The sequence below is a fragment of the Marmota flaviventris genome, chromosome 1 (assembly GCF_047511675.1).
Source record: "Marmota flaviventris isolate mMarFla1 chromosome 1, mMarFla1.hap1, whole genome shotgun sequence".
Lineage (NCBI taxonomy): Eukaryota > Metazoa > Chordata > Mammalia > Rodentia > Sciuridae > Marmota > Marmota flaviventris.
In genome coordinates, this window is record NC_092498.1 from 216,189,727 (window position 1) to 216,214,010 (window position 24,284).

At 50.3% G+C, this 24,284-nt stretch overlaps 1 protein-coding gene across 2 annotated transcripts in view; it reads left to right on the forward strand.

Moving 5' to 3' along the window:
* Insr (insulin receptor) overlaps positions 1-24,284 on the forward strand; it is a 125,006-nt gene that overhangs the window by 95,057 nt on the left and 5,665 nt on the right. The window contains exons 10-20 of one of the 2 annotated variants that reach the window (XM_027954915.3): positions 1,011-1,212; positions 8,018-8,295; positions 10,832-10,971; positions 16,192-16,351; positions 17,866-17,968; positions 18,799-18,866; positions 19,504-19,748; positions 20,316-20,426; positions 20,515-20,674; positions 22,356-22,485; positions 22,807-22,941. In XM_027954915.3, the coding sequence (XP_027810716.1) occupies positions 1,011-1,212; positions 8,018-8,295; positions 10,832-10,971; positions 16,192-16,351; positions 17,866-17,968; positions 18,799-18,866; positions 19,504-19,748; positions 20,316-20,426; positions 20,515-20,674; positions 22,356-22,485; positions 22,807-22,941 (1,732 nt within the window). The remainder of the gene's footprint in view (positions 1-1,010; positions 1,213-8,017; positions 8,296-10,831; positions 10,972-16,191; positions 16,352-17,865; positions 17,969-18,798; positions 18,867-19,503; positions 19,749-20,315; positions 20,427-20,514; positions 20,675-22,355; positions 22,486-22,806; positions 22,942-24,284) is intronic. The other variant, XM_071603379.1, reaches the window with a different exon arrangement.

Genomic DNA, 24,284 nt, shown 5'->3' on the forward strand with positions numbered 1-24,284 from the left:
GCTGCGCGCACAGTGTGGGTAGTGGGAGCCCCAAGGACTTGACCTTGGGGACTGAAACGGGCAGCCAGGACTTTAAAAGCAGCAGCTTGGCAATGCTAGGGCCCCTGGGGGAGTGGGTGCTCTTGCTCTTTTCAGTTCCCTTTCCTGGGCTTACCTGAGAGGTTTCGAACCCCGACTTCCCTCTGGCCTTAGTTCAGGGAGTCCTCGACCATGGCACTCTGGATGTGGGGGGCTGGCCATTCTCTGCAGAGGGGCCTTCCCGAGCATTGTGGGGTGTTGACAGCATCCCTGGCCTCCACTCATGGGCACCCCCAGTCCAGGTGGGACTCCCCGGATGTCTCCGGAGGCTGCATGGTGTTTACAGGGCGGGGTGAGAATAACCCCTCAGGTGGGAACCGCTGGTCAAGTCTGACTCTAAATCCACCAGTGGACCCCTGGAATTCTGGGTGGAGTTTGGCTTTATCTTCTCACCACTTACATTTGCGTGGCTGATGGATTCGTTTGTTCTCTCTACTGTGACAGCCCTGTTTCCCCCTGTCCTTTCCCTCGCCCCACTCTAGATACATGGGTCCCTTGCATTTTCCATATGCCAAGGACACCTCTGACTCGGGCCTTTGCACTTGCTTTTTGTACCAACTGAATCACTTTCCATCAAGTTGTGTGTGTGGCTGAATTCAGACTGGCTCAGCAGTTTTGTTCTCTGAGACTGTTCCGTATGGCACCTGCGGTCACCCTTGGCCCTTCTGTGCCATCTGACCCTGGTTTACTGGTTTATTGTAGAGCACGGAGGCTTTTCCTAGATCCCTAACACTCTCCAGCCCCGCGACGTTGGTGTCGGTTTCTAAAACACACTGACGTGCTCTCCCAGTGGACACTGGCAAGTCCCTCCAGAGAGAGGAGCTGGACCCTGGGCCCTGTCACCTGTGTCCAGCCTCTCTGAGAAGACCCCTTTGCTCTGTGTGAGTGTGTGTTTTGGGGGAGGCTTGAACCTCTGGCTCTGCCTCCCTTAGGCTTGAAGCTGCCCTCGCGCACGTGGTCCCCGCCGTTCGAGTCGGACGATTCTCAGAAGCACAATCAGAGCGAGTACGAGGACTCGGCCGGGGAGTGCTGCACCTGCCCGAAGACCGACTCTCAGATTCTGAAGGAGCTGGAGGAGTCCTCGTTTCGGAAGACCTTTGAGGATTACCTGCACAACGTCGTTTTCGTCCCCAGGTTAGGCCTCTTACAGCCCCAGGTTCTCTTGGTGTCTCTTGGCTTGATGTTCAGGGTCAATACTTACAGAACGAGAGGCGGTGGACGTGGGTGGAATGTGAGCTGAGCCTCTCCTGGATGGAGCAAAAAGAATCTTGTGGTTTTACCAGGTGGTGGTGCACACCTGGAGTCCCAGGCACTTGGGGGGCTGAGGCAGGAGGATCACAAGTTTGAGGCCAGCCTCAGTAACTTAGTGAGACCCTGTCTCAAAAAGGACTGGGGTTGTGGCTCCCTGGGTTCAATTCCCAGTTAAGGGAAAAAACAAAAAAAAAACAAAACAAAAAAAACCCTTGAGATTTCAATGGGACCACTTCCAACAAGAGTAAATAATCGCACAAAAGGGAAAATTTATATAACCTGACATTTACCTTTCTTACTGGATCATTCTCCACCCTAGTTGTGAAACAAATTCCATTTGATTATTAGGCAAAGCTTGAGAAATGCCTGCCTGCACCCCATACTTGATTTACTGCTAAATCTCAAACTCGGTCCCTCCCCTCTTTCTGAATTCATGTAAGATTCATCCTTTTGGAATGTTCCAGAGATCCTCAAAGCCCAGAGGCTTCTATTTAAATAGGTTGAATTTCCTTAAGTGAGGAGAGGCACCGGATGAGGTGTCTCTGGCGTCCAGAGGAGGCACGCAGCAAAAATCACTCGAAGCTTTAAATCCGCTTGTTTTCCTTTCCTGCAAGGAAAGTCCCACGTGGCAGACACACACCTGTGGATGCAGCGTTCCCCCACGCACCCTTCTCGGCGTTAGTGTCGGTAGAGCTGTGGAGCAGTGGGTGGCAGGGACTCTGGAAGCCCCTCTGGAAAGCTGGGCTCCCTGCCCTTCTGTGAACTGGCTTGATGAGGCTATGTCACTTTGTCCCTCAGCATCCTCGTCTGTAAAATAGACACAATACAGTTGACTCTTGGTGTCTGTGGGGATGTTCTAGGACCCCCAAGGACAGATGCTCAAGACCCTATGTAACTGCGTGGTGTTGGCAGACTTTAAATCAAGGAATAGGGACAGGAAAAGTCTGTGCTTGCCAGGACACAGTCAGTGTTCCCTGCAGACACTTGCCATCCATGGTTGGTGGTCTCCCCTGTGGAACCCGTGGATGCAGAGCGCTGCCTGCAAACCTTCTTGTGTTTGGGGCTTTGGCAGTGAAGGGGTTACCAGGATTCTCAGCCTTCACCACTGACATCTGGAACCAGGTTGTTCTGTGGGCAGGAGCTGACCTGCACTTGGCAGGCCGACAGCAGCATCTCTGGTCTCCAAACACCCAATGCCAGTAGCATCTCCCACCCCAGACCTGACAACCCAAAGTGCTTTCCAGACGTCCCCGGGACTGTGGGCTCTGAGTGTCTGTGGCTGGGCCCCTACCTACCTCTCCATCCTTTGTCCTTCCCCCAGGACTTGAGCAGGCGGCCACCCAGAACTGCCTGAGGCAATTGTCCTTTTCCAGAGTGGATCAAACCCCAGGGGGCTTGGCCTGGGACAGAGTTCTAAAATAATGTCCGTCCCAGCACTGACCAGTGCTGCCCACCGAGCAGACGTCTACCAGAACCTTCAGAGTGTGAACGCTGCTGCTTTCGTGTCGTCCTCTTTGCATTTTTCCCCTATGACCCCGGGTCCAAAAGAGCATCCAGTGGTGCCTCCCAGGCATCAAAGCACTTACTGTTTACTCATTAAAAACAAAATGCGCTGGACTTGGGGAAATGGCTAAGTTGGTTGAGGGAAAGTGTCACCAGATTCAACACCCTAAAGGAGTCCCAGAAGACCGAGTCTCTGGGGAGTATTTCCTCTGGCTCCCCATCCCGTTTGTTGGCTTCCCTGCACTTGTTGGGGAAGGTACCAATCAGTGATGGGAGGTCAAGGGCAGGACTCCCAAGGCTGGGTCCTTTGGAAAGAAAAGAGGTTTATTTTGCTCACAGTTTTGGAGGCTGCAAGTCCAAGATCAGCTAGCCCCCATGATCCAGACCCCCTTGGCCACCTCCTATCATGGTGGATGGCATCATGCATCGTAGGAGTGTGGGGGAGAGGTCACATGGTGAGACAGGAAGCCAGAGACAGACGGGGAGGAGCAGTAGTGAATTCCCACTAGGCGTCACCTCTTATCACCATGTTGAGGACCAAACCCCAGCATGTGGACCTGGGGGACACACTCAGACCGCATCCGAAGCCAGCAGAGCTCTCGCTCGCCCAGGACCAGGCCTCCGGCGGGGTGTCGGTCAGCAGGCCCACCTGGTGAAGTCCACCTGCCTTCAAAGTGGTTGGTTTTGTTTTCACAGAAAAACCTCTTCAGGCAGTGGTGCCGAGGATCATAGGTACGACTCACCCGGGAGACGTCCAGGTGGCCCTGTGGCTCTTCAGTGCCAGGCCTGTGGGCCAGGCGGGCAGGGGTTGTAGTGACCTTGGAGGTCTCGGGGTTTTCTGTGGCTTTCTGCATGTGGTGGGCTGCTTGCTGAGACTGGGCGCTTCACAAATCCACTGATCAAACGTCTTCACTCGGGAACGGAATCCGGGCACGAATGTGGGGAAATCTTAACTAACACTTCCTAAAACGCCAATCAAGGAGTCGCTCCTGGACAGGGCCTCGTGCCTCGGTTCCCCGTCATCGCTCACCTACTGTGCTCGTGCTGGGCGTCCAAGCCACACTCAGCAGGGTGTCCCACTCTGGCAGTTCCCACTCCATGCGGGGACACTGATCCAGACGGAGAATTTTTTATTTGGTGACACAGCAAGAGCAAAGGAATGTCACGCACTGAATCCCGTTAAGGGACGTTTCCCTTCCATGTGTATCTTAATGAAAGGAGGGCGGTCCTGGAGGAGGGGAGGCCGAGAGCTGGGGAAGCCCACGCTGGGGACAGCAGGGAGAGTGGAAGGATGTCCCTTTAGCTCATGTGGTCCCAGGTACCTTGTGGCCTCATCTGACCTCTAGTGGCCATTTGAAATATGCTCCAGAGTTAAGAATTGTGGCTCTGGCCCCCTGGAGGATTGTTCACTCGTCCCTTGGGCGTGTTGGGGACAGGATCATCCTCTGGAGTTGGGCCATCTGGCACTGACATGCTGAGCAGCCCCGGCCTCCACCCACTCCATGCCCAGAAGCACCCTCTGGAAAGTGGTGCCAACCAAACATGTCTCCAGACGTTGCCAGAGGGGTGGGGGCAGAGGCACCCCTTCCTGAGACCAGGGTGCCATGTGAGACTGGGGGACACGCTGCCTCTGCGGAGAGTGGAGGATGCGGTTGATATTCTGCACGGGGGTTGGAAGGCAGGCGGTCCTATGGTTGTAGTGAAGCAAACGTGGACATTAAGCAAGTCCCACACTTAGTTTCCCAGTGCACAGGAAAGTCATGTTCCCGCTGTACCATAGAGTAGTGAGTATGCGAAAGCATTGTCTCTTAAAAATACCGTAATCAGCTGGGCATGGTGGCACATGCCTGTAATCCCAGCAGGCCTGAGACGAGAGGATCGTGAGTTAAGGCCAGCCTCAGCAAAAGCGAGGTGCTGAGCAACTCAATGAGACCCTGTCTCTAAATAAAACACAAAATAGGGCTGGGGATGTGGCTTGGTGGTCAAGTACCTCTGACTTCAATCCCCAGTGTCCCCCCACAAAAAGTACCTTAGTTAGACTTAAAAGATTTATTGTTGAAAAAAAAAATCACTTGAATTGTTGAAAAAAGGTGCTGACAGATTTACCAAAACAAGGTCACCACAAACCTTTAGTGGTAAAAATGAAGCGGCATGTCGTAGCTGATGTCCTCCTGGACATGCCCTTGGCCGGCTGACAGACCGTCTTGTCTCCAGGTGTTCGGGTGGGAGTTTCTCGGGGCTCTGAGTCGCGAGCCTCCGGGCTCTTTCCCCCAGGCTCATTCACGCCTGTTCGGAAGATTCTGGCTCCTGCTGGGTTGGATGTGTCTTAGGCTCAGGCTCGGCAGCTGCTTCCTTTTTCACCCAAGAACGCTGCTGGGGTCTCAACACCAACACGCCACAGAGAAAATCTCAGTGGCTCACCCCAATTTAGGATCTGTTTCCTGACCGCACATTTCTGACAGAAGAGCAGTGAAAACCAAAAGTAACTCCAAAGGCTGGAATAGAAAATGAAGTCTGTCACTTAAATATCTACTAAGTTGGAGCAGAAACTGAAACTTCCATTAAAGTCTATTTAAAAAGTAATGAAAATGTGGAGGTTGCGTATCTTAATGAATCTTGCCAGAGCTTGGCTTTAGTAAAATTAGTGGATGTAAATGGATTCATGAATTAAGAAAATAAATTGGTAAAAATTAACAAATATAAATGTACTGAGAATCGATATTAACAAAATGTATAATGTAAGGGGAAAACCAGAGAATCTAGAAAGTGGTATAAAACTAGGATCTGAAGAAAATAGTAAGATTCCATATTATCTGGACAGTGAATACATTCATTTAAAATTCTCGGGGTGGGGGGGGAAGAGGCCTCTTATAAAACTAGGAATAGACTACTTCAACAAGATAAATATTACCTAACAGCCAAGCTGACATCAGTCTTTAGACTTACTAGAGTTAGGAAAAAACCAAAGAAGCCCAATATCATTCCTACTGAGTTTTTCCTCTAGCTATCTGACCAATAAGACATGAAACTAGCTAGAATCGTAGTGAATGGAGCAGGAGAGGCTGAGGTGTAGCCCAGTAGGAGACCACCTGCTTAGCACACACAAAACCCCTTCCCTAGCTGTTAAAAAAAATGTGGATAACAAAATCATTGATTTGCAGAGTCTAGTTCAAGGTAGGTAAACTGTGGCCCATGGGCCACTGGCTGCCTGGTTTGTAAATGAACTTGTGTTGGAATACGACTGCATCCACCTGTTTACCTGTCATCCCCGGCTGCCTTTAAGCAATAGCGGAACTGGGCATGGGACAGGAGGTGTGGCCTGCAAAACCCAAATATATGCTATCCAGCCATTTGTGGGAAAAGTGTGCTAACCCTCTTTCTAGTTGATTCCATAAAAACTTTAGACTGAGCAAGCATTTGAGGAAAGTAGATACAACATAAATAAACCCAAAGTTAGTATATACTTACAATAATTAGAATATAAAAATAGAGAAGATCCCTTTATAATTGCCATAAAACTTCAGTACACCTGTGGTGTGATATCCCTATCTAGAAATACCTAGAAAGACAACAACAAAGATTTTTTTTAAGTGATATATCAATTTTTACAAATTCGTGTGAACAAGTATGTTTTAAACCATTTGAAGTTCACCAGCAAACAGCCAGCTAGGGTAGATTATGCGATACGACAGGTAGAAGGCTAATGTCCTTAGACTTTTGTGTGTGACCTTAGAGTCAAATGTCTAAATGATGTAAGATCCAAATGTCTGAATAAACAGTGTGGGAGTCACAGTAAGGAAGGTGCTAGAGATTCACAGAAAATTGGACAAAGGACGAAGAGGGACGATTCCCAGGAGAGAGACAAAGAACCCACCAGGAGAAGGGGATTGCCACATCCACATGAGGAGCTTCACCTGTCAGTGGGTGATGCTGGGTTAAAATCTCAGGTTGAAACTTGGGGACTCTTGACTCTTAACCCTCAGGGTTGCTGAGGTTGTTCTGAAGCAGTGTCTCAGGGACCCCCCCGGTGTGAGAAGCACCAGTCAGTACGGTTCCCAGCCAGCAGTAGAGCCATACGTGTTAAGACGTGGAGGTTTCACATCCTCTTGAACCTAGTGACATTTTCTAAGAATCTACTTTTAGGAACTCCTGAGACAATTGGAGAAAGATGAAAGCAGTATTCGTAATAGTAAAACAAACTTGGGACTACTTTTCAAGAGGGTGGTGGTGGATCAAATCCAGGGCCTCGTGCCTGCGCAGCATGTGCCTAGCACCGAGCCACGCTCCTGGTCCCCAGGGAAGACTCGCTGAAAAACCCAAGGCAGGCTACGTGAAGGGTGACTCATGCGTTAAATGGAATATTTTATGGCCAATCAAGGTTTCCAAATTTCCTGCAGGGAGCACGTGCTCCCTTTATAATTGATTGGGGAAATCCCTGACCCTGAGAGAAAACACTGCAACCCTAGCCTACTTAGGACATTATGTTTTAAGGAAAATATTTAACGAATGCTTCCAACAGGACAAGCAAGTTGCACAATCCGCTTGAGCCTCCTCATTACCACACAGAATATTTATAGGAAAAGTTATTGCTCAAAGGAAGCCAGGGGCCAGTTGCATTTCCTCAATTCTGAGACATAGTTCTTTAAGGGATGGGGAGAAGCATGTCACCTGGATGGCTGGTCTTTGGAGTTGCTCTGACTCAACCCTGTGATAAGTCTTTTACCTGGATTAAAGCTTCCTTCCTCAAATATTCTAGTGCCTAGTACCCTACATAAGAATCAGGAAATTGATCGGGTGGGTCACAGCTTGGGCCACTAGGCAAATGCCCTGTGGCAGGTCTCTGGAATAGCTGGGCTCATGCCTGCTTTGGGCATCTTAATTTTTTTTTTAACACTGACCCTGGTGGCCTATTTCTCTGCAAATTGAAAACCTGGAATTGAGCATGTTGAGGGGACTATGGGAGGTGGCTATTGCTGAGGGCCCTGGGGCCACCCCTCCCTGGCAGGGTGGGTCTGCCCTGCACTGAAGGTCTCACAAGGTCCTCTGGGCGGTAATTCTTGGTGATCCGCATTTTAATCCACACCCCCCTGCACCCCATTCTTCTTGATTCCGCTTGGATTCTCTCCGGCATCGTCTTATTTGAGATGGTGATTGCATGACCCCGTGTGTTTTGTCGCCATTACAGACCTTCTCGGAAACGCAGGTCCCTTGGTGTCGAGGCGAACGTGACGGAGCCCGTGCCCACGGCCCCAGCCCCGGCCCTCCCCAGCAGCTCCCCCAGCGCGCCCGCCAGCCAGGAGGAGCACAGGCCCTTTGAGAAGGTGGTCAACAAGGAGTCGCTGGTCATCTCGGGCCTGCGCCACTTCACCGGCTATCGCATCGAGCTGCAGGCCTGCAACCAGGACGCGCCCGAGGCGAGGTGCAGCGTGGCCGCCTACGTGAGCGCGCGCACCATGCCCGAAGGTGGGCGCGGGTGGAGCCGGCCGCTCCTTGGGGTTCTGTGTCCTTGTTGCTTGGTGTTCTGAGGTGGGTTCTGGTTGTGTCCCCCGGGCTGTCCTCCAGCTCTGGGCCCAAGCCTTCCTCGGCCTCGGCCGCCCCAGTAGCTGGGGCCACAGGTCTGCGCCACTACACCCGGAGTGTTGGGTTTCTAAATGACAAGAGTCACACGTAGCTGATTGTGTAAACTGTGGAAAGTACATGCCAATGGGAAGAGAAATAGAGTGGAATTAAGAAACGTGTCTGGCACTTAGAGCCCTGCAGAGAGACGGAGTCTGTGTGCTTCTGTCTCCGTGACTGGGAACAGGGCCTCCTATAAGTGGGATCCCACGGTATCTGGTTTTGATTTATATCTATTATTTATGTTCACGATTTAGCCAAGTGCAGATAGAAAGTATTCAGAACAAAAAATGGCCCCAGTGCTGACTTCTTGTCCTGATGTTTCCCTTGTCATTGCTGCTTAAACAGCACAATGTGACAACGGGGTACACAGCGTTCACACCATGAAGATTTTAAAGACAACTAGAGACCATTTATAGCCCACGGAGGGTGTGGGTAGGTCCTATGCAGACATCCCTTCACTTCACAGAACCTGGTCCTGCAGGTTTTGGTCCCTGTGGGGGGCCCTGGAACCCATCCCTCCTGTACTGAATGACCACCGTGTGTGCGCACGCCCACGCCTGTGTGGAAGGAGAGGGGTTCATTTTAAGGAATTGGCTCCTGCAGTTTGGGAGTCTGGATTAATCTAAACTTCGGAGTCGGCCAGCAGGCTGGAAACCCCAGGGGAGGGTCACGGTTCAAGTCCAAAGACCATCTGTGGCCCAGTTCCTCCTTGCCTGGGCGGCTTCCGCCTGTGTTCTCTTGAGGCCTTCAACTGACTGGACGAGGCCCACCCGCACTGTAGCCCATCATCAGCTTTACTCAGTTCACCAATTTAAATATTAATCTCATCCAAAAAGCAGCTTTTCAGAAGGACTCAGAACAATCTTCTGCCCATATCTGAGCACCATGCACTACATTGACACACAAAATTCATCATCACGTGTAGCAAGAAAGGTTGAATTTAGTCACCCCTAAATTCCTAAGATGAACCCTGAATAATCTTCATATATTTTTCCAGAATTTATTTACTCAGATGGCTCCACCTGTATAATTTTTGTGTTTTTTTTTTCTTATTTTTTAAATTGTGAATACACATAACATGAATTTACCATTTTAGCCGGCACACTGACGTGCATAGTCCAGGGGCATGAAGCACGTTCACACCATGCAGCCCCCACACCCTCCCCACAGCTGGAGCTCTGTCCCACGCCACACTGACCCTGTCCCTTCCCAGCCTGGCTCCTGCCTCGTTGCCTCCCATCTCTGTGGATACCTGGACTCCAGTGGCCTCCTGTAGGTGGGGCCCCTGGTCTTTGCTGTTTTGTGCCCGGCTGATTTCACTCAGCCCGATGTCCTGGTACTTCGTCATGTTTTTGCGTACTGTAGAACATTCTTCCTTTTAAAGGTAGAGTAATATTCCTGCAAATAGCTTTCAGCTCACTTTATGGGGAGGCTCGTGAAATGGCATCATGGGTTGATGGCATGGTATTTCAGCTGCGAGCGAGCCTTCATGTTTGGTTTAAAAGTCCTTGTTTTCAGTGGTCTGTTGGTGGCTGTGTTGAAATGTCCCACTTAAAAAGTAACACTTAGATGAGCGGCTTGACACCCCTGTCCAAGTATTTCATTCAAATCTATGGGTTGAATTGGAATTGCTTCTTCAAAGTCCACGTGGTGTGACAACCCATTATTATTACAAGGATCCTCCAGAAATGTATCGATTTTCAAAGCACACATTTGTCGTTCATGTTCAAAGTGCTTTTCACACAATCATCTATTTAAACCCAAAGAAAAATGCAGTCTAGTTTATAGCAGGCGATCAGTGTCAGGTTCCTAGTTTTAATAACATACAGTGGTCCTCCCTACCTAAGGGTTCTGCATCCCCACATCAAACAACCACAGATGAAAAATATTTAGAAAAAAATTCCATTTGTCATAATTCCATAGAGTGCAGCATAGTGATGTGCATTGTATGAGATAAGCCATCCAGCGGTTTAAAGTTTACGGAGGATGTGCTTGGGTTCTATGCAGATTGCACCACTTTGTAAGAGGGACTTAAGCATCTGTGGAGTTTGAGATGGGGGGGGGGGTCCTGCGACCAGTTCCCCTCACATGTCCATCCTTATCAATACCCTTGATAATGTATATGGGGGTTTTATTGGTGGAAACCGCAGGAAGAGTCCATGGAACACCTCTGACCCGTTTTTGCAATGTGTAGTGAGTCTGAAATGAGAGCAAAGGTAGGTGAAGAAAATAACCCAGAGACCTTTTCTGACCACCGTGGTGTCTGGAGCGGGACGTGGGCAGTCAGTGTCACAGCCGGCGCCCGGCTGCCAAGCAGTCAGGTGGCAGCGGTGGGTGTGATCAGAGTTACAGCCCAGCCTCTAACTGCTGCTTCTTACAGCCAAGGCAGATGACATCATCGGCCCTGTGACCCACGAAATATTCGAGAACAACGTTGTTCACTTGATGTGGCAAGAGCCCAAGGAACCCAATGGTCTTATCGTGCTGTACGAAGTGAGTTATCGGCGCTATGGCGATGAGGTAAGGGTCTTGGCCTTGGGCTCACGCCATCCAGGTCCCCCCCTTCCTCTGCCTTGGCTCTGGCCCAAGTGCTTCCCCCAGATACTGTCCTTAGGCTCAAAGCCACACAGCATGGCTGCCCAGAGCGGATGCGCCAGCCCAGGCTCCCAGTTCTGTCCTCAGTCTCTCTCGCTGCCTTGAGCTGTGCCCTCCGAGTTGGGTGCAGGCTGCCTTTGGTCTGTGGGGCACAGTTTATTCACCCTGAACGGGGTTGAGGCAGCACTGTCTGATCTCCTGGAACTTTGAGAGTCCTCCCATAGCCAGGCCAGCCTCCCTCTGTGGCCCCCTTGGGACCACATCTACTCTTGAAACCCAAATGTTCCACTTTAATGGGGACTTAGAACCCATTGGCCTGCGGAGACTTGTGAAAAAGAATAAGGACACATGGAAACTACTGTGGTCCTCCACTAAAAAACGTAAATTCTAGAAAATAGAAGTGCCCTTGCTGAAACAGTCATCTTTTACCAGTCAGGGGGTCGTATTTGCCCTTTTTAGACACCCATTTTTACTCTGTTGAAGAAATCTTTGTGGTGCTGGGATCTAGCCCAGAGCTTCGCACGTGCTGGGCGAGTGAGCGCTCCACACTAAGCCTCGCCCCAGCATGACACCTGTCCCTTCCCAAAGGGCTCGGCTGGTCTTATGTTGGCACAGACCTAACGTGTGCCGAATCCACACTCAGAAGTGGCTTTCTTCAGCCTAACACCGTCTGCCCCTATAGCCTTTGGGATCAATGCATACTGGCTACATAGGGTTTAATTTGCCACAAAACCATTGTTTCTTTATAGACATTTTGGTTGCCTTGAGTTTCCCTGTTCTAGGTAAAATGCTAATTTTATCTGCAAAGCATTTTAGCTCTTTGCCTAAATAGCTTAAGATGTTCTGGTCAATTTCTGCTGTATACCACGCCGCCCCAGAAGGCACAGGTTGAAGACAGTGGACATTTATTCTTTCTCCCAATGCTGAGGGTTCATCGGGTGTTTCTTTTGCCCTAAGCTGGTTTGACTGGGGCTGGTGGTCTCACTGACACATCTGGCTCACCTGGGGCACTTGGGGCCCCACCTCAGGTGTTCTCTAGCAGGCTGGTCCAGACACTTTTCAAGCCTCTGTTTGTATAACTTTGCAAATGTCCATTAGCCAAAGCGTGTCCTGTTGCCAAGCCCAGAATCGGCATGAGAAGGGGCTGCTCACGATTTCATAGATACAGGGAAGTGTGATTCACTTATATTATCCTGTAAGCATTAATCCCACATGTCCTAAAACAAAAGTTATTCAAATTTGGATTAGTCCCCTTTTCCTTACTGTAGACAATCACATGAGGCTGGATAACTTCATAAAGAAAACAGGTTTTTATAAAGCTCACAGTTCTGGAGGTTTGAAGGACTGAATCTGGTGATGGTCCTTTGTTGACAAAGTCCCAACCAGACATGGGGCGTTGCGTGGTGAGACGCAGGGAGTATGCGTATGTCTGTGGGTCTTGTCTCTCTCCTCCTCATGAAGTCACCAGTATTTTACCATGGGGGCTCCACCCCGTGACCTTATCTAATCCACTCACCTCCAGAAGATCCACCTCCAAACGCAGTGGTCAGAATAAGTTTCCATCCTCTTATTACCTCTCAAGAGGGATGCAATTTCAACTCACAAAGCCTTTTCCCTATTATTTGAATGTTTTTGTGTGTCCCCCACAAATGTATTTAAATAATAGGGAAAAAGTTTGAAGAACAAGAGTTTTATCACCAGCAAAAGAATGTAAGTCATCAAATGGTGTCTATCTCCTGGAGAGTGGATACACAGAATGTGGCATCTCCATAAAACTGGTGATGTACACCATTTTAAATGGTGTTTGGAATGACTTTTGTCCACGTAATGCAGACGTTGAGATTACAGCATCTGAATTTTAGATCTTTTGTGCTGTTATCCCCCATCTTCCACCAACAGCTGAGAGCTCCCCTTCTCCCCCGTTTAAACTAGCTTAAGACAGAGGGAAAACTCCTTTGTTTCCATGGCTGGATCCAGGATTCCTTCCTGTGGGTTGCATCGTAATGTTCCTGGCTGGCCTTTTGTGGTCACAGTTATTCCAAATCGAGAGGGGGGGGGGGTTACAGCCACCTTCTTAATAACCTTTCTGTAGACACTTGATCATTTCCAACTTTGTCCTTAATTGCCTACTGTTTTGACCAAGAAAAAGGTAGCATGAAACTTATTTATGTATATTCACGATTCACACCGCGGGAGGAGAGAAGCGCCATCCTTGAGGAATCCATCTCTAGACTTCCAGCGGACCCCTGGGGTTGTGGATGGGCGGATCCCTACGTATGCTGGGTTTTCCGGGCATGTGTACCTGTGATAAAGTCTAACCTACAAATTAGGTACCTTACGAGGTGCCAACAATAACTACTAATAAAACAGAACAGTTATAACAACGTGCTTTAATAAGTCACATAAAACGTGAATCGTGCATTTCTGAAAATTTCCACTGAATATCTCAGCCTGTGGGTGACCTTCAATAAGCGAAGGCAGGTCGGGGCGGGGCACCACTGTAGGTCTTGCCCCATTTACAGAACTCTCTCCAGCGGGTAACTTTTTCCTCCCTTTTGTTAGTTGACTAGACAAACTGCCTCTACTTGATGGCTTTGCTTCATCCTTAAACCATGTGTCCAAATCGTTTGTCCCCCACCACTTCTCCTGCCTGCCCTCTGGGTACCCTGTCCCTAGGGGTTAGCTTCTGGCCCCAAATCTGGGTTCTTTCTCCCTCTTGGGATCAAGGAACCAATAATGACACCGAGAGTTCATTGAGCAGTGAAGGGGGTTGACTCATGGCCAGAGAGCAGCAGAAGAAAAGATTGACTCATGAATCATCTTCTCCCCAAACAAAGGATGAGAGGGTCCTTATTATAAGAGTGAATGGAGCAGGGGGGATTTTAGTTACTGAGCGGAGGATTATTTATGACTTTCTACTGTGAGGAGGCTGGGCCGACCTGCGGGTGGGGGCAGCCTTCCTTTAATCTTATATGGGCCAGTTCCACAGCTGGAGGTGGACCGGCCAAGATGGCACCGGGGTGGGCGCTCCTCTAGGATAATGTGTGACAATGAGGTGGTAATGAGTCTGGGGTGAGTAAGAGGTCGACGTGGCATCTCTTAAGGCTGGAGCTGGCCTTGCCCGGCTCCATCCTGCATCCTGCTCTCTGCTGTCCCTGGCTCTGCAGGCTGGTCTTATCTGGAACCACCCCTGCTTGGTGAAGAAGAGGCTTTCCGGGAGTCGAGGGCTGGCTGTCTGGTGACATGGGACGCCCCCTCCAGGGAAGGAGCATCAGTGTTGGGTGCGCTGGCGTGCTGATCTCTTTTGGATTTTTTGTTCCCTTTCTGTTATTTGCACAACTTTTTACGCAACCGGCTTCACCCTTGGTCGGGTTTCGGTTCCCCTTTTGCTGGTTTTGTTGTGGTGACTGTGGAGGGTGCTTGCCAGGCTCTGGATCTCTCCATCCGGTGCCCTTCCTGCTCCCGCCCCTCAAGGTGTCTGGGTAGGCCACTCGCTGCAGGGAAGGCCCTGCCCCTGCTCCTGATAGCAGCTCTGGGGTTTCTATATTTGCTTATTTGTCCCCTTCTACTTGGTGACTCATTCTACTTGGAAAAACCTTTGGACCAGACTCCCCGCCCCTGCCCCCGCCAATGGGCCAGTTTGTTTTCTTGCTATGATTGTCACATGATAAGCACCGGAGATTGTACATTTCTTTCTCTTCCCCACCCTCCTTCTCCCCAAATTTTCCGTTCTGCACACGCTCTGCTCTGCTAGCCAAGGGGCTGTTTTGGAAAGTTTTTGAGTTTTGGCCTGATGCTTGCGGGTCGCCCCGACAGATAGCCCAGAGAGGCTCCTGTGTCTCCTGACAAGTCCTGGTTTATCTCTAGCTACGTGCTGCTGGTGGGGTGTGGGCCCCGCTTTATTTATGTCTTTTCCTAACAGACATTTGGGTAGACTCCAGTTCTTTTCATGATGATGAAAAAAATATATCAAAAGTCAATCCATGGAAAGGCAAGGGCTATTTTTTTTTTTTTTTTAAAACCTGTCCTTAGACATTGAACTGTTTGGTTCTGCTGGGGCAGAGGCGGGGAGGTGTGGGAAAGATGGAGATGACCGACCCCCAGGGCCCTCACTCCCGCCGGACACTGACTTTGCTGGAGGTCTGGCAGAAACTGTCCCACAGTGGGCGACCTCAAGGAGAAGTCCAGATGGTTCTGAGTTTGAGGGTTGACCTGCCACTGAGCAGCGTGAGGTCCAACCTGTCCTGCAGGCCACATGTGGCTGCCTCCTGTTGCTCTTGGCCCCTGAGCTGAGGATCACCTCTACATTTAAAATGGGGAAAAAGCAAAAGAATAAGGAGAGATGTTAACGGAAGGGTGCAGAGTTTCATCTAGGAGGAATAAGCTTCAGGGACCTATTGCACTGAGTAGTGACCGTATGTAATATTTCAAAATACTGAGGAATGGATTGGGGGTAGGAGGAGGGGAGGCAGAGGGAGGTGGGATAATGGGCCCCCAAACACCTCTGTGTAGGAGGAGTAAATTCTAGTGGTTACTCACAGGAGAGTGACTGTTTAGAGCAGCTCATTTTATGCTTCACAAAGAACTAGGAGAAAGAGTTTGAAGTTCCCAACACAGATGATAAATGTTTAAGGAGAGACAAATGCTGGCCACCCCGAGGTGACCCCTGCAGGTTGCACACACAGGCTGCGTTACAATGTGTCCATGGATTTTTAAAAATTAAACTAAAAAGGAATACATCCAAAGTGTTCTCACAGAAAGACACTGTAAGCGTGAGGTGACACGTGTTTGTTGGCCTGCTTTAATCTCCCCACAGCGCATACACATAACGGCACACGGTGCCCACAAATACATGCCACTAGTGTCCCTTTAAAATAGGGTAATTGTGAAAGAATATTTCATGTCACAGGAAAAGCATGCAAAGCTTGACTTTCGGTGTCCCCTGAGTTTTGCTGGGACTCTGCCGTCCTGTTTGTGGGAGATACAGATTTGCTGGTGGCTCTTATGTGTCCGTGGCAAAGTCACATCTGCTCTGAGGAGTGAGAATGTTCAGCATCAAGCAGTTGGCCGTGACCGTGGTGTATCGTCCATAACTTGGGTGCCCCAGGTGTACAGAACTCAGTGGCCCTGTCTCCTTCCTCCTAGGAGCTGCATCTCTGTGTCTCCCGGAAGCACTTTGCTCTGGAGAGGGGCTGCAGGCTGCGTGGGCTGTCACCAGGGAACTATAGCGTGCGCATCCGGGCCACCTCCTTGGCAGGCAATGGCTCCTGGACAGAAGCCACTTATTTCTACGTGACCGATTATCGTAAGTTTCCTTGGCAACCTCAGGTGGTTGGGTCTGGGCTTGGCACCGTGGGCATGGTAGGACTTTTCTAGTGAATGACCCCTGGGGAGGTAGGAATGTCAGCCTGACCTTGACCCTTGTTCCACCCGCTGCTGCTGGGTACCTAAGGCTGGGTATTTGCCCTCTCTGAGCCTGCACCTGGTGCTCTGTATTTGTGGGATCCATATCTCGGAGTCAACCAATAATAGATTGAAAATAAAAGAAAAAATCATATCCACAGTGAATGTGCAGATTTTTTCCTTATTTCCCCTAAAACAACAACAACATTTACATGGCGTTTACATTGTATTAGGTGTCCTAAGTCATCCTGAGATGAATTAAAGTCTGTGGGAGGATGCGCATAGATTCTATGCAAATACTGTGCCATTTTATTTAAAGGACTTGAACCTCCATGGAGTTTGATATCCACAGGGGTCCTGGCACCGATCCCCTCAGATACCGAGGCACAGGTGCACATAGGGAAAATAACAGGACCCACGTCAGGAGGTCGAGGGAGTTTCCACGCCATGGTGCATGTCCAGGGCTGTCACAGGGCACCTCTGTGGACACATTTGTTCCGCTGCTAGTGTTTCCATCTTTGTTAATAGATGGGCCACGTCCCCAGGGGAGGAGGGCAGAACGTGCCTTCTCTACCTTGGGTACAGCAATGAACAGCTAAGCGTGAAGTGTTCTTGGGGTGCTGCCTTTGGGTGAGCCAGCCCCTGAGGACTGTGGGGAAGGGGCAGCTGGCTGACCAGGCTGTGCTTCCTGGAGGTGGTGACATCTTGATCAAGATCTTGAAGAATGAATACATAGAGGCCAAAGACGGAGATGGGTTGAGGGTGCATGTGGCAGGAGCCCGCACACGGGCATGAGCAAAGCGATTTGGAGGGAGGGAAGATTCTGAGCTGGGTGGGAGGGACTTCTCTCTGGCTGGGTTTCACGTGCTGGGCACCATGAGGGTGCAGAAGTGTCAAGTGATTCTTGCTGGGCTGGCTCGGGTCAGGGTCAGGGTGAACGTGCTGATGTTCTGCAAATCCAGTCCAGTCCAACCCAGAGTTAGCAAACAGCCTACAAGCTTACGCACATGATGGTCTCCAACAAGACACCCTCACTTCAGACACCAGCTGCAAGCTTGAGGGTCCCAGGTCACCTGCACTTGTGATCCAACTACTTACAAATTTGGGGGTTCACATGACCCCCTTGGATCTTAGTGTGGGTCCCTGGCTGACCACCTGGATTCTGTGCTGGTGAAGCCGCCCTGGGGTGGGGAAGAGAAGGCTGGCCTAGGGAGGGGCTGGGGCGGCAGTGGGTTTCAGGAACACAGACTCTGAGCCCTGCTCAGCCAAGTGGTGTTTCAGGATTACCTGGGGGGAAAAAAGGGGGGGGGGGTCTGAGTAACCAGCAGAGAGAGGCTCAAGGTCAAGTATGGCTCCAAACTGTGATTTTTGATGTGAACCACATATTTTCTCATTCTCTTTTCTTATTTTTTTCAGTAGATGTGCCATCAAATATTGCCAAAATCATCATTGGCCCTCTCATCTTTGTCTTTCTCTTCAGTGTTGTGATTGGAAGCATTTACCTGTTCTTGAGAAAAAGGTGAGTGCGGAGGTGTCCGGCAAATGGCCAACAACTGGCTCTCGGGGCCGGGGGAGGGGATATGCCTGGATGCAGATAGGGGTATAGCTAAGTTTATTATAAATTCCATCTTTTATTGCCCTTCCAAATCGCTATGGGATGTACAACGTGCAATTTACAGGTAATAATCTTAATATGTAATATTCTTTATCGAGAATTTCCCCTCTCCAGTTGATTCTTAATGCTTTTGTTGATTTTTTTTCCCCCAAACCTGCATACCCATAGCCAGCCTATGGTTGCCATCAATGAACAAGTATAGCTACAACATAAATGTTGATTTTTTTTTGCATTAAAGAGTCAGACCAAAATTAAGTAAGAAATGTATTTTCATCAACGGCATGAGCAACACCTTTGCTGAAGCATGGTTTTTAAATCCTGGAAGAATATCATCTCAACTTTTGTGGGTCGTGAGCAATGTAGGGTACTGAAATGACCCACTGTCAAGTTGACTCTGCATTATTAGTAATACTTTATCCATTGCTTTTTTAAGTTGGGAACAAACAACAGAAAGTTAGATCCATTCCTGGGGCCAGGGTTGTGACTCAGTGGCAGAGCGCTAGCCTAGCATGCGTGAGGCACTGGATTTGATTCCTGGCCACATAAAAATAGAAGCAAATAAAATAAAGGTATTGTGTCCACCTACAACTAAGAAAAAAAAAAAAACCCTAAATCCATTCCAACTTGTAGTGTTTGCCCATTTCTGAGGTGTAAATGTCTCCCACTGTGGCCAGTTCAAGACCGTGGGTGGGTGCCGTGAGTCTCACGCTGCTCGGCTTCGTTTTTCCCTCCAGGCAGCCAGATGGGCCGATGGGACCTCTCTATGCTTCTTCAAACCCCGAGTACCTCAGCGCCAGTGACGGTGAGTACCATCCCCTTCCCTAATGGGTGACGATCCCACCAAGGGAGGGCTGAGGACAGACTGTCACCCCAGACGGGGCAAGGAAAGCCTCTTGTTCCTTGGGGCTTGCCCACCTGCCCTCACTGCGGAGACTCCGTTCCCGCGAGCCGTCCAGCGGCTGCTGTCTGATTCCTGCCTGGGTGGGAGGACGGAGCTGTTCTGGGACCTCTGGGCTGGGGGAAGAGCTGAGGACCTGGGGCTGCAGCATGGGGTGTGCAGCTGGAGTGGCCGCTGAGGGTCAGGGACAGAACTCCAAACTCATCCTCCAACCTGGGGGGTGGGAATTGGAAGTTAAAATGGGAGACCAAGGGGATGAGAGCCAGGGAGAAGGGGGCGAGTGGTGGCCGGGTGAATGCTGGGGACACGTCTGCTCTTTGTGGCAGCTTCCACGAGGGGCTTTGTGTTCCCAGCTGCAAGGGAGGGCTAGTTCCAACTCCTCCATGGGGAAGAGACACCTGCCCTGTTCTTGGTCACATGTTCAATGCCTGGCAGAGTCCTGGGTCACAGGGAGCATGAGCATTTGCAGGGGACTCGGGCATGGGAGGTGGCCGGCCCCTGGGGATCAGCCGAGGGTGCTGTGTGGATAAGTGAGGAGTAGTGTTCCCCTCTTCTGTGTATGTGCCGGACGAATGGGAGGTGCCTCGGGAGAAGATCACCCTCCTGCGGGAGCTGGGGCAGGGCTCCTTCGGCATGGTGTACGAGGGCAATGCCAAGGACATCATCAAGGGCGAGGCAGAGACCCGGGTGGCAGTGAAGACCGTCAACGAGGCAGCCAGTCTCCGGGAGCGGATTGAGTTCCTCAACGAGGCCTCGGTCATGAAGGGCTTCACCTGCCATCATGTGGTAGGTCTGCAGGGGCCAGATGCGGCCTCCTCTCATGCCCTTGCCCTTGCCCTTGCCCTACTGCCTCTTACCACAGACTGCCAAGGACACTGGATGTGGACCTGCCCGTCTCCCCCTGCACCCTCCATCCCAAAGATGGGGAAGGGGCTCCTCCATGCCCCCTCTCCCACCTCACCTGGAACCAGACTCTATCTCTGTACCATTGTTTTCCAGAACTTTCCATCACTTTCTAGAATCTTCTGTTACTTTCTGGAACCTTCCTTCACTTTCCAGAATTTCTCATCTCTCTGGATCTTTTATTGCTTTTCCATCACCACCTGGAATCTTCTCTCTCTTCCCTCTTCCAGGCTTCTTTGTAGCCCTTTGTAACCTGGCACATGCCCCGTGTGCTCGGGAACATTAACGGGGTGGGCTTTGCCTTGGGGTGTCTTGTTTGCTCCCCACACCAGGGATGATCATACTCCATCTGGGCACAGGGTGCCGAGTGTGCTGTAGGCACCAGGCAGAGAGACCACGGTGAGTTGAAATCATCCCACAGACCCTCATCGAGAACCCCTTACTCTGCAGGTCCGCCTCCTGGGGGTGGTGTCCAAGGGCCAGCCCACGCTGGTGGTGATGGAGCTGATGGCTCACGGAGACCTGAAGAGCTACCTCCGCTCTCTGAGGCCGGAGGCTGAGGTGAGCTGCCTCTAAGACCCTGGCAGGGCGCCCGCTCCTGGCTGCGGGTACCAGGGTCACTGAACATGAACCCATGTTTCAACTGTAGAATAACCCCGGCCGCCCTCCCCCGACCCTGCAAGAGGTGATTCAGATGGCAGCAGAGATCGCAGATGGGATGGCATACTTGAATGCCAAGAAGTTTGTGCACCGGGACCTGGCAGCTCGAAACTGCATGGTTGCTCACGATTTTACTGTCAAAATTGGAGGTTTGTCTTTGGATCTTTCTTTCTGCTTTGAAGTGTCTGGCCTGGCTGGTTCAAGTTCAGGGGGCAGTTCTCCAAGACAAGTTCTCAGATCTTGTCTACAATGTCAGGGCTGGGGAGGGGCCCAGTCTTCCACTGGTATTTAGTATTTAGTGATAAACTCACCCCTTCGCTTCTTTCAACAATTCCTGTGTGCTTGGTTGGCGTTGCCACCGTAGTGGGTGCTGGAGGTGCCACTAGACTAGATCACTGTGGTCTGCAGCCGTCATCTGCATTATCTAGCACAGCGTGGTCTATGTCCCCATTTACATTTCAATTAAGTGGAAGTAAAATTCCAGTCCATTGGTTACACTGGCCACATTCGGGTGTTTGACAGCCACCTGAGCCTTGTGGCCACCACATTGGACAACACAGACCATATCCATCCATAATGGGTGGTGCTGCTCCAGAAAAGTAGAAAAGAATTTCACACTATGTAGACAAGACGAGGAAGGGAGGACAAAGAACAGTGAAGGGAGTAGAGTCCCCGGGGGGAGAGAAGCCTCGGGGAGAGTCCAGTTCAGGAAACATCGCTCTCTGTAAGAAGGTGACGTTCCAGCCGCGTCTGGCAGGATGAGTGAGAGTGTCCAGGAGGGGGGATAGTGCATGCAAAGGCCCTGAGGCTGGAAAGATGGTTTGGGGTCTGAATAAGATGGATATGGAGGGGACCAGAGGAGCAGGAGAGGTATGTGAGCTGAGAGGCCAGAACCACACCTGGAGGGGCCTTGCAAGTCACAGGATGTCACCTTGAAGGATACAAGTGGGAAACATGACCCTACTTATGATCCCAAGGCCATTCTTCTGGATTAGCAATGAAAACAGGAAGGAAAGTGATTCGGTTTATGACCCAAAGAGATTCTCACCCTATGTAATGGTGATGCCTAGGATCCCAGGGGCCTGGGAAGCTGAGGCAGGAGGAGGGCGGGTCCCAGGCCCATCTTCCTGGGGTGTAGCTCAGTGTCAGAGTGCCCTGGGTTCAATCCCAGGACTTCAAACAAACAAACTAAACTCAACCGAAACAAAATCAGACCAAAAAAAACCTCCCCAAACACGCAAACAAAACCCCAAAGACGTCCTCTTACATTAGCAATGGAGCAGGCGGGGGCATGGTCCTCTTATGTGGCCTGTCCTGGGCAGTGGGCGGTCACTGTCAGGTGGGAGGGGTGTGGGCAGGTGAAAGGTGGTGGTGGACCTGGATGGCTGGGTTGAGGGAGAGGTGGGGACAGAGTAGGTGGGGTGCTGCTGTGTTGGGTGTGGGAGTGAGGAAAGGGGTGGATCAAGGGAAGGCCCGATTCTGGGTGTCCAGTGACAAGCTGGTTGGGTGACGGGGCTCTATCCAGTGGGGACCAGAGGTTGGCTATGGAAAGTCAAAAAGTCAGTTTGGGGTGCTGGGGAGAGTACAGGGTGGGTGCTGAGAATGGAACTCCAAGGTACGGGCCAGAAAGCCAGGTCTTGTCACTTGGTGCCTCCTTGTCCCTCCCTATAAATGGCGGTTGGCATTCCCCCTCTGCATCCTCACGGATCCCTCAGAATCCGTTCTCACTGAACATGACCAGCCCCGGTGAACGCACACCTCAGGGCAGTCAGAGTGGCAGACGCGGGGGCCACGGGCTGCAGGCTGAGTGTGTGACTTGTTTCTTGTCAGATTTTGGAATGACCAGAGACATCTACGAAACGGATTACTACCGGAAAGGGGGCAAGGGCCTGCTGCCCGTGCGGTGGATGGCACCTGAGTCCCTGAAGGACGGGGTCTTTACCGCTTCTTCTGACATGTGGTGAGTTGGCTGGAGCAGTAACCACATGGCTGGGCCTGTGACGAGTCATGTGTGACTAGGCGTGTGTGACAGGCGGGAGGGGGCCAGGGAAGCCGGCCTTCCTCACTTCTCTTCATCAGGAAACGAAGGCGATGTTCTGGCTGCAGACCTCATCCGGCTCCCCTGCATTCCAATCGAGACTGATGTTGCAGGGATTCATGAATTGCAAGAGGAATTGTTTTATTAACAAGGCTCTAATAAATGACAGCCAAGGTCCAGTAGATGATAAGGGTGTGTGTCAGTGGGTGGCTTCTTTGTTAACTACTCTCAACCTGCCGGCAGGTCCTTCGGTGTGGTCCTCTGGGAGATCACCAGCCTGGCGGAACAGCCCTACCAAGGCCTGTCTAACGAGCAGGTGCTCAAGTTCGTCATGGATGGCGGGTACCTGGAGCAGCCCGACAACTGTCCAGATACAGTGTAAGTGCGGAGACACAGCACAGCGTGTGCCTGGCCTATGCTGCTCGCACACTTGTGTGTGCATGCTGTGTGCCTGGTGTGTTTGCAGTGAGTCTTCACATGCAGGCTTGTGCTTGCGCGTGCCTGCCTGTGTGTTCCGGCATTTGATCATTAAGCATGTGCTGTCTGAATGGCATGTCTTCATGCGAGCCTGTGTTTGCATTTCAGATCTTTGCAAGCCTACTTGTGTCTGCATGCAGGTCTTGTGTGTTGTTTTTTTTTGGCACACTTAGTGTGCACATCCCATGATCTCGCCTCTGTGTGTGCACTTGGTGTGTATATTGTGCATCTGCATTCACGAGTGTGTTTCCATATCACGTCTTCACACACCTGCTTTTATTGCATACACAACTGGGAGGCTGTGCGAGGAGCCACGGTAGTGGCAGTCTTGGAGAAGGAAACCTGGGAACTTGGGGGAGGGAGACCTATGCTTGTTTTTTCTTAAAATTTTATTAGGTAAATGTATTACGTATCCCCCCCACACACACATTTTTGTTTTAAATTTTTGTTATAGGGTCAAATAGTCCACACACACCTGTGCCATTTCACACTTGGAAAATTGTCTAGCCTCACTAATGTCCAATAAATAAAGAGTAAATAAAGAAAAAATAATGCCTTCTAAAATCAGGAAAAAAATATTTCCTACTCGGTGCCAGCAATGCTGTTGTTAGATAACCATTCTTACTGCCTTTTGTACTAGTTACAGTTCCAAAGACGTTGCAAAGAAGAAAACCCTAAAATTTAATATCCAATAATGAGACTTGCTAAATAAATTGATCAATTAATTGATGTAGCAAATGAAATTTCAACTGAGGCTTGTGAAGATATGTTGTAACTAATTGAATGAGCTGCTGTTCAGATAGTAAGTGGAAAAAGTGCTTTCTATTACATTTCCAAATGTGCCCGGGTAGACCAGACCCGGTCCGACAGCCGAAGGAGAGCAGTGAGGGAGCTGTGTTTTCTCTATACTTTGGGGAGTTTTTAACATTCCACAATGAATACTTATCACACCCAAAATCCTCTGTCGGTATCTATTAAGTTTTTTGCTTCTGAAAAGGAGGGAGGTCATTTAAATGCTTCCTCCCTCAAGAATAAGGAATCGGTTTAGAAGGCCTCATATGACAGAAAGAATGAAACAGTTATTTGGAAAGTCTGAAAAAAATCTTTCTAAACACTGCCTCCTAAAGGTCCTTTCCTGGCTGTGCCCGGGTGACGCTGGCATTAGTTCTAGGATCAGGGAGGTTAAGTGAGGCCTAGGACAGAGCTCGCAGGCTTCTCCCATAAAGGGCTACATGGAGAGGGGT